The 15367-nt window shown below is 40.7% G+C and overlaps 1 protein-coding gene across 1 annotated transcript in view; it reads right to left on the reverse strand.

Moving 5' to 3' along the window:
• Nucleotides 1-11226: 11226 nt before the first annotated feature.
• The window catches only part of LOC141111845 (uncharacterized), a 113843-nt gene continuing 109702 nt past the window's right edge, over nucleotides 11227-15367 (reverse strand). The window contains exon 9 of the mRNA XM_073604004.1: nucleotides 11227-13474. Coding sequence (XP_073460105.1) covers nucleotides 13425-13474 — 50 coding nt within the window. The 3' untranslated portion in view covers nucleotides 11227-13424. The remainder of the gene's footprint in view (nucleotides 13475-15367) is intronic.

The raw sequence follows: 15367 nt of genomic DNA on the forward strand, positions 1-15367 counted from the left end.
TATTGTCAATCTCTTTTATATCAATAACATTTTCTATGGAAAAAAAAAAAAACATGGTTCATAAGCAGACAGTTCTGGTGTCAGGCAGAGACATGGACAGTTCAGGTGTCAGGCAGAGACATGGACAGTTCAGGTGTCAGGCAGAGACATGGACAGTTCAGGTGTCAGGCAGAGACATGGACAGTTCAGGTGTCAGGCAGAGACATGGACAGTTCAGGTGTCAGGCAGAGACATGGACAGTTCAGGTGTCAGGCAGAGACATAGACAGTTCAGGTGTCAGGCAGAGACACGGACAGTTCAGGTGTCAGGCAGAGACATGGACAGTTCAGGTGTCAGGCAGCGACATGGACAGTTCAGGTGTCAGGCAGAGACATGGACAGTTCAGGTGTCAGGCAGCGACATGGACAGTTCGGGTGTCAGGCAGTGACATGGACAGTTCGGGTGTCAGGCAGCGACATGGACAGTTCAGGTGTCAGGCAGAGACATGGACAGTTCGGGTGTCAGGCAGCGACATGGACAGTTCAGGTGTCAGGCAGAGACATGGACAGTTCAGGTGTCAGGCAGCGACATGGACAGTTCAGGTGTCAGGCAGAGACATGGACAGTTCAGGTGTCAGGCAGAGACATGGACAGTTCAGGTGTCAGGCAGAGACATGGACAGTTCAGGTGGCAGCAGGCAGAACTATCAGGCTTAGGGTCTCGGACATGTAAGACCTGAGGACAGGGGTAGCGGCTTCTTCCCACCCAAATCTCTTCAAAGCCTCTGAGTCTCCAGACCCTAATCCAAAAAAACAAAAAGCCGGAGAAAGCCAAAAAAGTTTTCTCCACCCAGAAAATCAATTCTGGAGCCCCTCACATATGTGAGACCCCTGTGTTGTCTTAAATCCCACTAATACAGTGGAAGGGCAAATGGTCGGTTCAGGAGGCAGGCAACAAGCATGGTCATTAAACAGGCCAATTCACGTGGAAGGCAGAAACGTGGTTGGCAGAGGCATAGTCAATGAACAGTCCGGGTCACACACAGAAATAGCAGATGGTGGAAAGTGGAAAAATATCTTCACTTCACATATACTTCACTAATAGTAGAGTGAAGTAAGATAGCTCCGATAGCAGTCTCCAATACAGAGGCCTGGCTGTGAGGGATATTGGGGACAGTAGCATCAGGTGTCACGGTGAATTCCTTTACTTGAACATTCACAACATTTTTGGGGGGTTTGCGGCCTGTTTGGCTAAGGTAGAGGACATCAGTCGAAAAGCCTTTCATGAAGTCTGGCCAGTGTATCGAAGCAAATGTGTTCAGGGGCATGGCCATGTTTATAGAGAAGGGCTATAATTATGTCCTCTTGAAATTGTAGGTAGGTTAGGGATCTTTGTGTGCATTTGGAAACGATAACATATGAATTGAACAGGGATAGTTGAAACAAGTAAATGGCAACTTTCTTATACCAAAACAGTGATCTCCTGGTGGCCAAGTATGGGTGCATCATCTGGTGATTCATATCCACCCCCCATGAATAGGTTATATTCCTGTATGCATTTTGGCTTCTGGACGGGACCTCGTCTTGTCTGAAGTTCCACCGAGGTGTCATTGTGTGTTGTGGAAAGGATGTACATGTCTCTTTTATCTCTCCACTTTAGAGCTTGTACCTCTTCATTCCACAAACTGGCTTTTTCCTTGTTTCAGTTTCGTGGTGACCAATCTCTGTGGGAAGCCCTTGTGGTTGGTCTCTCACACTCCACAGTCTTCTTCAGGTAGAGATGGTGGAATAGTGAGAGTCCTGTGTAGAAATGATCTCCATACATTATCTATGAACAGCGGTTCCATCAGTTGCCAGACAATTTTGCCCTTGTCCCAATATAAGTAGGACATCCAGGGGGGTTTAGCTGGCTGTCCTTTCCCTCATACATGTGGAAATCATCAGTATATAACCCGTGGCCATGTCACATGCCTTGTAGAATGTTACCCCATATTTGGTCCCTTCATAGGGAGGTATTGTTTGATGCCAAGTCTTCCTGAGAAGTGGACTAGGGATTCATCCACACAAATATTTATATCGGAAGTAAACATTTGCTTGAAGCTAGAGAAAAAAAGCTGATTAGTGGCCGAAGTTTAAATAGTTTGTTATAATCAGGATGATTGTAAGGGGGGCACTGAGCATTATTACTGAAATGTAAAATCTCATCATCATCTCGTAACGGGTTCTGGGCATCAAAGAAGAGTAAAGAAGAGTAAACTGGCCTATGAAGTGACTCGGTTGAATTGATGATAGGCAACTCCTATCCTCATATTGATTAGTGGTTCCAAATTAATAATAACTACTGCAGTAGGGAACAGACACAAAAGATACGCTCAGCATCTTTCCAAATTACTGTTCTGCTTTATTATGACGCAATTGAAGGTTTATGGTAACAAGGGGCGTTACATAGGCAGGCTAATTCTAATCAGGACTCGAAAGAATGTAAACATTTACTGAAAACATTATTAGTGCCGTGTGCACAGTGAGGGCAGTGTGCAATACATACAAAATACAATACAATTATATACAGAACTTACAAATTTCCATTACAGAAGTATGGGCTGTGCGGACGACCAGTAGGAATGGAATTTAGTTATTTTTTGTCAATCTCAGGTTTATCCAACGGAAAATTTTAAATTCTTCCACAATGAGGGGTTTCCACACAAGTGGGCGGGCATACTGTAGGAAGAATGAGGATTGCTGGTAATATGTTGGCTGGTATACAGATTACACTTCTCTACAATGTAGTTCATCTGTGAAAAATTAATATAAAAAATAATATAATATGGGGTAACATTTTCTGTTTGTATCTGAGGGCCTGTCTGCGCTGTAAAAGGGGATTACAGGTTCTGGGAGGATAGTATGGGCCCTGCCCCATTGTTGTGGATGGAATGCCCCATTGTTGTGGATGGAATGCCCCATTGTTGTGGATGGAATGCCCCATTGTTGTGGATGGAATGCCCCATTGTTGTGGATGGAATGCCCCATTAGTAGCACCTGGTCTATCATCTGGGAATGTTGTTCTGCTTGTGCTTCTCATTGCAGGACTTACTGGTGGACGTCTATTATCTGGGATCGCTGCACTGCTGGTCCTTGTCACAGGATTTATTGCACTGCTGGTGGATGTCTGCACCTCCTCACATCTCCTGAGGTTTCTTGTTTGGATTCTGTTCTCCTCAGTTTCCATTTCAGAGACACTGCTTTCTATTGGTTCATACTCACTATCCGAGTCTGATGAAGAGAGTTCCCGCTACTCTTGTCTGACATTCTCTGGGGTATCTGGAAAGCCTCCTCACGGCTGAATAATTTTTTAGCCATGTTGAGGGACAGATATGCACAGATGTTCACAGGGACAGATGTGCGCTGATGATCATGGACAGATATGCGCAGATGATCACAGGGACAGATGTGCACAAATGATCATGGACAGATATGTGCAGATGATCACAGGGACAGATGTGCGCAGATGATCATAGACAGATGTGTGCAGATGTGTGCAGATGATCATGGACAAATGTGTGCAGACGATCACTGGGACAGATGTGAGCAGATAATCATGGATAGATGTGCACAGATGATCACAGAGACAGATGTGCACAGATGATCATGAACAGATGTGAGCAGATGATCACTGGGACAGATGTTCGCAAATCATCATGGACAGATGTGCGCAGATGATCATGTACAGATGTGCACAGATCATGGACAGATCTGTGCAGATGAACACTGGGACAGATGTGCGCAGATGATCATGGACAGATGTGTGCAGATGATCACAGGGACAGATGTGCGTAGATCATCATGGACAAATGTGCGCAAATGATCATGAACAGATGTGTGCAGGTGATCATGGACAGATGTGTGCAGATGATCACTGGGACAGATGTGCGCTGGTGATCATAGACAGATGTGTGTAGATGAACATGGACAGATGTGTGCAAATGACCATGGACAGATGTGTGCAGGTGATCACAGAGACAGATGTGCACAGATGATCATGCAGATGTGTGCAGATGATCATGGACAGATGTGTGCAGATGATCACTGGGACAGATGTGCGCAGAAGATCATGGACAGATGATGTGCAGATGATTACTGGGACAGATGTGTGCAGGTGATCATGGACAGATGTGTGCAGATGATCATGGACAGATGTGCGCAGATGTTAATGGACAGATGATGTGCAGATGATTACTGGGATAGATGTGTGCAGATGATCACTCGGACAGATGTGTGCAGATGATCACTGGGACAGGTGCTCACTGGGACAGATGTGTGCAGATGATCACTGGGACAGATGTGCGCAGATGATAACAGGCAGATGTGTGCAGAAGTTCACTGGGACAGATGTGCGCAGACAATCACTGGGACAGATGTGCGCAGACAATCACTGGGACAGATGTGTACAGATGATCACTGGGACAGATGTGCACAGATGATCACTGGGACAGATGTGCTCCAGATGTGCACAGATGATCACTGGGATAGATGTTTTTACTGTGACAGATGTGTGACAGGACACTGTATGGGGACTCTAGCTGGATGATCACTGTGTGAAAAGCTGTAAAAACCATCTCAAAACTCATTGATTCCCGGCTGGCAGCACAGATCGTCTCTCCTTCTCCTCACTGACAGCCGGCTCTATTTATACTACATGATGGCTGTGATTGGACACAGGCATCATGAGATCAGGAGGGCCAATCACAGAGCCCTCCTGCCGAGTGGTGATGTGCTGTGTCCAGGGAACACAGGCACAATGGGATCATGCAGCTGCACTGCGACATGAGCCACCTTCATCTAAGGGACGTTCCTGAATGTCTACTCAGAAGGACAAAGTTCCCGACCGGCCGTTTATGTGCAGTAGCTGGGTGGAAAGAACTTGTACAATATAATTGTATACTAGGGATGAGCGAATGGTTCGGCCTGAGCATGAGTTCGAGCCGAACATTTGCCCCATGAGGTGTTCTTTGCCATGAGGTGCCATGTTGAACTTCCAGTGACCAGTATGAGAGAGTGAGAGCGATAACACCAAATTTAACACACCTGCTCCCCATTCACACCTGAGACCTTGTAACACTAACAAGTCACATGACACCGGGGAGGGAAAATGGCTAATTGTCCCCAATTTGGAGAGTTTCACTTAGGGGTGTACTGACTTTTGTTGCCAGCGGTTTAGACATTAATGGCTGTGTGTTGAGTTATTTTGATCATCTGTGGGACATCCTCAAACGGAAGGTGGAGCAGCGCAAGGTCTCTAACATCCACCAGCTCTGTGATGTCGTCATGGAGGAGGGGAAGAGGACTCCAGTGACAACCTGTGAAGCTCTGGTGACCTCCATGTCCAAGAGGGTTAAGACAGTGCTGGAAAATAATGGTGGCCACACAAAATATTGACACTTTGGGCCCAGTTTGGAGATTTTCACTTAAGGGTGTACTGACTTTTGTTGCCAGCGGTTTAGACATTAATGGCTGTGTGTTGAATTATTTTGAGGGGACAGCAAATTTACACTGTTATACAAGCTGTACACTCACTACTTTACATTGTAGACAAGTGTCATTTCTTCAGTGTTGTCACATGAAAAGATAGAAGAAAAGATTTACAAAAATGTGAGGGGTGTACTTACTTTTGTGAGATATACTGTAGCTTTCTCAGAAGGCATATTTGAGTTCACCGTTGATATGAACACTGAGACATATGGTCCAGTTTTGTATGCCATCTGAAACAAAGCAATACTTCTAATCTTTTACTATAAGATTTCCATCCTTTGCTATTTGAGTTTCCCCCATCTGGACCTACTACAAGACTTCTGTCTTATTTCAGAACCACATTGTAAAAATAGAAGTCTTAAATTTTCCTTTTTCCTTTGGGCTGGGTTCACACTGCCGCACAGAGCGGATCCTAGCGGGGGGGGTCCGGCGCCTCCCTGTTCAGAATTCCAGGTCCGATTTCAGTCCGAGTTTTTGGCTGAATTCAGACCCGATACACACCAGAAGACCTGTGAAGAGTCCCTCCGGAGATGTGTGAACATAGAGTGTCAGCCACAATCTCCTGACATGCGAATTGGATGAGGGGGAACCCAGCCTTAGGGCTCTTGCACATCAGCCACCCAAGCCTATTCAGCATAACTGCAGCCAAATTTCCTATGCCCAGGGGCCGTGTACAGCCTGTCATTTACATGACTGGATATACAGTATAGTATACATGGTTGTGCTAACGTAAACACAAGTACAGCATACAAGCGCTTGCAAACGATAGACTATTTTACATTTTTGTGCAAGTGCTCATATGCTGTACTCATGTTTACAATATCACTGCCATATAAATGGGTCCAGTAGCGCACAGTCATTCATGTAAGTGACAAGCTGTACACTGCACCTGGGCATAGGAAATACAGCTGCAGGTAAGCTGGACAGGCTTTGGTGGCTCGTGTGCAAGTGCGCTTGGGAACAAACTTTTATTCACGTTTCCATTCCAAAATTTTTTGAATTCCTTAAATTTAATCTCCTTAACTAGTTTAGCTCTCACACCTGTACATCCTTTTAGACCAAAACAATCCTTCCATTTCTGTTATGAGCCTGTTTATTTGGCAACAACGTTGTCATTTGTTAAGATATATATATATATACTGTACACTCACCGGCCACTTTATTAGGTACACCCTTTTGCCTTCATTCTCCATGGCATAGATACAACAAGGTGTTGGAAACATTCCTCAGAGATTTACACACCATTACACCCCCCACCACCATCATGAACCGGTGATATCCCATCCCCCACACCATTACACCCCCACCACCATCATGAACCGGTGATACAAGACAGGATGGATCCATGCGCCAAATTCTGACCCCACCATCTGAATGTCGCAGCTGAAATCCAGACTCATCAGACCAGGCAACGTATCTCCAACCTTCTTTTGTCAAATTTTGGTGATCCTGTGCCAATTGTAGCCTCAGTTTCCTGTTCTTGGCACCAAGTGAGGTCTTCTGCTGCTGTAGCCCATCTGCTTCAAGGTTGGATGTGTCGTGCATTCAGACATGGTATTCTACATAACTTGGATGTAACGAGTGGTTATTTGAGTTACCGTTGTCTTTCTATTATCTGAAACCAGTCTGCCCATTCTCCCTTGACATCAACAAGGCATTTTCCTCCACACCACTGCCGCTCATTGGATATTTTCTCTTTTTCCCACCATTCTCTGTAAACCCAAAAGATGGTTGTGTGTAGGGATGAGCCGAACACCCCCCCAGAACATGCGAACAGGCAAAACATTTGTTCGAACACGCGAACACCGTTAAAGTCTATGGGACACGAACATGAATAATCAAAAGTGCTAATTTCAAAGGCTTATATGCAAGTTATTGTCATTAAAAGTGTTTGGGGACCTGGGTCCTGCCCCAGGGGACATGTATCAATGCAAAAAAAAGTTTAAAAACGGCCGTTTTTTCGGGAGCAGTGATTTTAATAATGCTTAAAGTGAAACAATAAAAGTGTAATATCCCTTTAAATTTCGTACCTGGGGGGTGTCCATAGTATTCCTGTAAAGGGGCGCATGTTTCCTGTGTTTAGAACAGTCTGACAGCAAAATGACATTTCTAAAGGAAAAAAAGTCATTTAAAACTACTGGCGGCTATTAATGAATTGTGGGTCCCGGACTCCTGGCAATACACATAAAAGTTCATTGATAAAAAAGACATGGGATTCCCCCACAGTCCAATCCTTCGGGTCTGGTATGAATATTAAGGGTAACCCCGAACCAAAATTTAAAAAAAAAAATGCGCGGTGTCCCCCCCAAATTCTATACCAGGCCCTTCAGGTCTGGTATTTATAGTAAGAGAAACCCCATGCCAAAATTTTTAAAAAAATGGTGTGGGGTGCCCCTCAAAAGCCATACCAGACCCTTACCGTACCAGGCCACATGCCCTAAACATGGGGAGGGTGCTTTGGGTTAGCAGCCCCCCCCCAAAGCACCTTGTCCCCATGTTGATGGGGAGAAGGGCCTCATCCCCACAACCCCTGCCTGGTGGTTGAGGGGGTCTGCGGGCAGGGGGCTTATCTGAATCTGGATGCCCCCTTTAACAAGCAGTTTAACAAGCAGTTTAATCTCTGTATTTGCAGATGATAATAAGCTAAGCAGGACAATAACTTCTCCGCAGGATGTGGAAAAAGACCTGAACAAATTAATGGGGTGGGCAACTACATGACAAATGAGGTTCAATGTAGAAAAATGTAAAATGATGCATTTGGGTGGCAAAAATCTGAATGCAATCTATAGACTGGGGGGAGAACCTCTGGGGGAATCTAGGATGGAAAAGGACCTGGGGGTCCTAGTAGATGATAGGCTCAGCAATGACATGCAATGCCAAGCTGCTGCTAATAAGGCAAACAGAATATTGGCATTAAAAAGGGGATCAACTCCAGAGATAAAACGATAATTCTCCCACTCTACAAGACTCTGGTCCGGCCGCACCTGGAGTATGCTGTCCAGTTCTGGGCACCAGTCCTCAGGAAGTATGTACTGGAAATGGAGCGAGTACAAAGAAGGGCAACAAAGCTAATAAAGGGTCTGGAGGATCTTAGTTATGAGGAAAGGTTGTGAGCACTGAACTTATTCTCTCTGGAGAAGAGACACTTGAGAGGGGATATGATTTCAATATACAAATACCGGACTGGTGACCCCACAATAGGGATAAAACTTTTTTGCGGACAGGAGTTTATTAAGTCTCATAGCCACTCATTAAAATAAGAAGAAAAGAGGTTTAACCTTAAACTACGTAGAGGGTTCTTTACTGTAAGAGCGGTAAGGATGTGGAATTCCCTTCCACAGGCGGTGGTCTCAGCGGGGAGCATCGATAGTTTAAAAAAACTATCAGATAAGCACCTGAACAACCGCAACATACAGGGATATACAATGTAATACTGACATATAATCACACACATAGGTTGGACTTGATGGACTTGTGTCTTTTTTTCAACCTTACCTACTATGTAACTTTCAAAGTCACTTAAATCCCCTTTCTTCCCGATTCTGATGCTTGGTTTGAACTTCAGCAAGTCGTCTTCACCATGTCTAGATGCCTAAATGTATTCAGTTGCTGCCATGTGATTGGCTGATTAGCAATTTGTGTTACCAAGCAATTGACCAGATGTACCTAATAAAGTGGCTGGTGAGTATATATATATATATATATATATATATATATATATATATATATATATATATTTTTTTTTTTTAGGACAAACAAAACTCTCTTTTGGAGAGTCTCTTTTTACAAAATAATTGTATTTTTTATGCTCTCCATAGACAAGGAAGAAACAAGGTTTAAAAAAATTGTGTTACTGTAGATAAAAATAAACATTTTATTCTATTATTAGATTTAAAAAAAAAATAACAATAAAATTATAATTCTGGAACAAAGCATTGCAAAGCTATTTACAAATGAAATAAGGGATTTCCCCCCTGTGTTATGTTAACAAAACAAATAAAAAGTTTAAATCTTATTGATTCCAAAAATATAAATAAACAAGCAAACCAAAAATAACAGGGAAATAAAAGGAGTGAAAAAGAAGGAGGAGTTAATTAGGGGCTGTTTAGGGTAAATTATGGATTAATAAAGTGCTAATTGGGAACAGATTTTTTTTTTTAATTGTATACATTATATACAGTATCTCACAAAAGCGAGTACACCCCTCACATTTTTGTAAATTTTTTCTTTTATCTTTTCATGTGACAACTTTTTTCAGATTTTCAGATCCTCAGAGAGTTCTTTGCCATGAGGTGCCATGTTGAACTTCCAGTGACCAGTATGAGAGAGTGAGAGCGATAACACCAAATTTAACACACCTGCTCCTCATTCACACCTGAGACCTTGAAAACACTAACGAGTCACATGACACCGGGGAGGGAAAATGGCTAATTGGGCCCAATTTGGACATTTTCACTTAGGGGTGTACTGAATTTTGTTGTCAGTGGTTTAGACATTAATGGCTGTGTGTTGAGTTATTTTGAGGGGACAGCAAATTTACACTGTTATACAAGCTGTACACTCACTACTTTACATTGTAGACAAGTGTCATTTCTTCAGTGTTGTCACATGAAAAGATAGAAGAAAATATTTAAACAAATGTGAAGGGTGTACTTACTTTTCTGAGATACTGTATGTATTTACTCGTTCAGGTTGCTTTAACTGAGATTAAATGCAAATAGAAATGCAAAACTAACATTTTTTGTGTATCTTTCTATCTCCCACCTGGACAATGTCCATAACCAATAGCATAAATAATCCTTTCATGGTGAAGATAAAACTTAGTTTTTTTTTTATTTCCCACAATTTTTTTAATGCAAGAATATAGTCTTTCAACTTTGATGTATTAGTAAAATTGTACAATATCACCACAACTAATTAGTGTATTCGGGTGAATTATACCTTGTTTTTTGTTTTTTTTTTAAGGAAAAGTGGGTTTTTATTTGGTGGTAAATGGCAATGGATATCTCATGACTTTTTTTTAATTATTATTATTATTATTATTATTATTACTATTATTATTATTATTATTAATATTATCAAATGAAAACTGGAACAAAAAAATAGTAAAAAATATAATGCTTTTAAATGTAGCTATTTCTTGCTATTATGATATAATTTACAAATAGCCAACATAAATGACATTCTCCTGCTCCTGATGATCGCAGTGATACCACGTATGTGTATGTTAGTTGTTGTTTGTGAATGTAATAGGGCCCAAAAGCAATGGGGCAGACTTTTCTTTTTTTAACCTAAAACATACTGACACTAACTGACACTGATACAATTTTTTTTTATTCTATCTAAAACAAACTGACCCTGTCCTTTGACCCTGACCTTTGACCCTGTCCTTTGACACTCACATGTGACTCTTGGCCTCTTTGGCCAGAACTCTAACCCTGACATTGAAATAGATCAGACCCTGATCTAGATATCTTATCTTTATTTTTTCTATACTTTTTTTGTTCATAATTTTCTTCTCTAGCAAGGAGAAAAAGATACAATGTATTATGTATGTATCTAGTATGAAATACATTGTATTATGTAATGTATCCTTTATGTAATACATTGGTGTTGATTTACTAAAGGCAAATAGATGCTGGAAGTGTAGTTGCACTCATTTTTACCAGAGCTTAAAAAATTAGGCGAAGCCATGCTGATTCCCATCATCCAATCATGTGCAGGCAAAAATGTTTTTTTTTTTTTTTTTTTTTTGCACTTTTGCACTTTTGCACCTGATTGGGTATTATTTACAAAGCAAAGCTTTACCACAATTATATTTACTAAGAAAAATGAGTGCAGCTGCACTTGCAAAGAGCTCGGACTATTTGCCCTTAGTAAATCAACCCCAATGTATTATATAACGGATCCTGTATATACAATGTATTATATAATGGATCCTGTATATACAATGTATTCTATAATGTATCCTGTATATACAATGTATTATATAATGGATCCCGTATATACAATGTATTATATAATGGATCCTGTATATACAATGTATTCTATAATGTATCCTGTATATACAATGTATTATATAATGGATCCTGTATGTGTACAATGTATTATATAATGGATCCTGTATATACAATGTATTATATAATGTATCCTGTATATACCATGTATTATATAATGTATCCTGTATATACCATGTATTATATAATGTATCCTGTATATACAATGTATTATATAATGTATCCTGTATATACCATGTATTATATAATGTATCCTGTATATACCATGTATTATATAATGTATCCTGTATATACAATGTATTATATAATGGATCCTGTATATACAATGTATTATATAATGTATCCTGTATATACCATGTATTATATAATGTATCCTGTATATACAATGTATTATATAATGTATCCTGTATATACAATGTATTCTATAATGTATCCTGTATATACAATGTATTATATAATGTATCCTGTATATACCATGTATTATATAATGTATCCTGTATATACAATGTATTATATAATGGATCCTGTATATACAATGTATTATATAATGTATCCTGTATATACCATGTATTATATAATGTATCCTGTATATACAATGTATTATATAATGTATCCTGTATATACAATGTATTCTATAATGTATCCTGTATATACAATGTATTATATAATGGATCCTGTATGTGTACAATGTATTATATAATGGATCCTGTATATACAATGTATTATAAAATGTATCCTGTATATACCATGTATTCTAGAATGGATCCTGTATATACAATGTATTCTAGAATTGATCCTGTATATACAATGTATTCTAGAATGGATCCTGTATATACAATGTATTCTAGAATGGATCCTGTATGTGTACAATGTATGATATAATGGATCCTGTATGTGTATAATGTATGATATGATGCAACCTGTAATGTAAGTCAGCAAAACTTCTGCTCATTTACTAAGCACTGGAGCCTCTGTTCTTTGCAAATTGAACAGTCTTTTTGTATTTAGTAAATCAAACCCCTTTATGCCTGCGCCACTCTTTCTTAATTCTAATGCCCCGTACACACGATTGGATATTCGGCCAGCAAAAGACTGACGAGATCTTTTGATCGGAAAATGCGACTGTGTGTATGCTCCATCGGTCTTTTGCTGGCGGAATTCCAGCCAGCAAAAGATTGAGAGTAAGTTTTCAATTTTTCGGTTTGGAAAAGTTCCTAGCCGAAAATGCGATCGTCAGTATGCAATTCTGACGCGCCAAAAATCACACATGCTCAGAATCATGTATGTGACGTAAGCGCTCGTTCTGGTAAAACGAGCATTCGTAATGGAGCTAGCACATTCGTCACGCTATCAATTTTTGGATCTTTTAATGCAGTGCATTCTTTTGTTCTTTATAATGCTAGAAGAATGAAGTTGTTTTGCTGCTGATATTCACACAGAGTTCTCACAAACGTATTTCTTTATTATTTCTTGTGATCTCCTGAAAAGCACGAGGCTGAAAAGCGCAAATTATCTCTCACCAAACTTCTACCAACACGAGATTAGCAGAAGGAGCCCAAAGGGTGGCATGCTGGGTATTGAACTTCCTTTTTCTAGTGCCGTCATACGTGGTGTGCGTCACCTCATTCTTGACGGTCGGAATTTGGTGTGACCGTGTGTATGCAAGACAAGCTTGAGCGGAATCCCGTCTGAAAAGCCATCATACCTTTTTCCGACCAAAATCCCAATCGTGTGCACGCGCCATTAAAGTTTTTTTTGGCTGTGTGTAAGAAGCCAAGCGTCAACAAGTGGGGAATTGTCCACTTTTACAAGCTATGATCTGTCCAGGATTCTGCCATGGAATTTGTAGTACACTGAAGATCCCGATCAGGTTTGCTCTGTACATATTACAGAATATTACAGATTCATTTAATAACATGCTTCCTCCATCTTCTCCATAAACTGGGTTTATTATCTGAAAAATAATAAATGTGTTACTTGTTAAAGTCTTTTGTATACAGAACAAATTACAAATAAATCTGGTAAGCTGGATGAAGGGATTTGGTTTTAAATTCTGCAACATTTTTTTTTTGTCTTGCACTAAAGGTGCCTACCATCTTATACTTCTCAATATTATAATATTATTTTCTTATCAAAAGAATATAATAAATGAGCAAGTCAGGCTGAAAATGGGAGCTCATCAACAAACTGTAATAGAAATATACCCTGACCTCTACACTGACGCTATTGTAACACACGTATGCCCCGTACACACGGTCGGACTTTCTGACGGAATATGTGCAATCGGAGCTTGTTGTCGGAAATTCCGACCGTGTGTGGGCTCCATCGGACTTCTTCCATCGGATTTTCCGACACACAAAGTTTGAGAGCACCCCTACCACCACTGCACCTCCTTCCACCTCTGCACCCCTACCACCACTGCACCTCCTTCCACCTCTGCACCCCTACCACCACTGCACCTCCTTCCACCACTGCACCCCTAGCACCATTGCACCCCCTTTCACCATTGCACCCCCTTTCACCTCTGCACTATAGTCTACCATTGTACTGTACATAGCTCACCTGAAGAGTTAGGTTAGGACTTCTGTGCCTGCCAGTGAGTTCTTTGGGCTGTGGGAGGTACTTGGGATGGAGCCTAAAGGTACGGTGAGCATTTACAGCCACCAATACGCCCAGAACTGAAAATTGCACAGAGACCAGTGTTGCCTAGAAGTAATTTACCAGGAGAGTGAATGGCAGTACAGCAGTGGTATCAGCAGGCAAATAAAAGAAAAAGATGGGCAGCCATGGCACTGGAGCCTGGGACAATCACATGTCAGGTACTAATGGCGCCCTTGTGTTAACCTAATAAAATCCTATAAGAATATCAGGGCTTTCTCAGCAGAAAGCAACCTAAACATTTCAATATATAGATAAATAATGCAGGGCTATGTGATTAAATCCCCAATATCACCATACCATAATTGCTATTAATTGACTATAAAGTGCTATATGTAAAATAAATAAATAATTGATTCATAAATATACAACATCAAATGATATGTGCATCACAGAACAATAATAACAGTGCTCCAAACAAAATCCCAGTACAAAGTGATAAAAATGCTTATATTAAAGCAGAGTTCCACCCTAAAAGCCCCACAAAGCCTATGTTTTGGCTTATGTAGATGATGTAATTTTTAGTCTTGACTGGGATTCCCAACTACAGAAAGCCCAGGTAATTTTAGATTCCATTTGTAAGGCTGGGGTAATTGAAAATCCCCCAAAACAAAAAAAAATGTCCAGCAAGCCTGCAAGAAGCACAATATTTGTGCTACAGTACTGGGTAGAGGGTTGATAAAAAACCTCTAATGCAAAAGGTTGAATCAATTAAAGGTTGGCTCAAGCTATTATTAAAAAAGCTCCTCTTACTGATCTCATCAAAGGGAGAAAGTAGATCATGGTGAAATAGAATGAAAAGGCAGACAGCTTTGAAAGCTTTAAATCAATATCAATGACATGGTATTGATAAGATCTATTTTATCTAAGGGAAGTTCCCAAAACATAGCCCATCGGGGGTACTTGAGAAATGAGGTTTAGAACCACTGGTGTATGGGACCAGAGTTAACCACAAGTGACTTCAGTTGAGAATTTCTTGTACAAATAGATGACACTGATATTGACTTGGGAGCATTCCGGCCCAGAAAGCTAATGGGGAGGAACATCCAGTGGCATACCTCAACCAGAAACCAACACCTGCAGAGAGGAAGTATTCAGTAGTAAAAAGGTAGTGTTTGGCCATACAGTGGGTGCTAGAACCATTAAAGAATTGCCCTTTTTGCAGGCAGATCTGATTGATTACAGATAA

The sequence above is a fragment of the Aquarana catesbeiana genome, linkage group LG11 (genome assembly GCF_042186555.1).
Source record: "Aquarana catesbeiana isolate 2022-GZ linkage group LG11, ASM4218655v1, whole genome shotgun sequence".
In the NCBI taxonomy this organism is placed as follows: domain Eukaryota; kingdom Metazoa; phylum Chordata; class Amphibia; order Anura; family Ranidae; genus Aquarana; species Aquarana catesbeiana.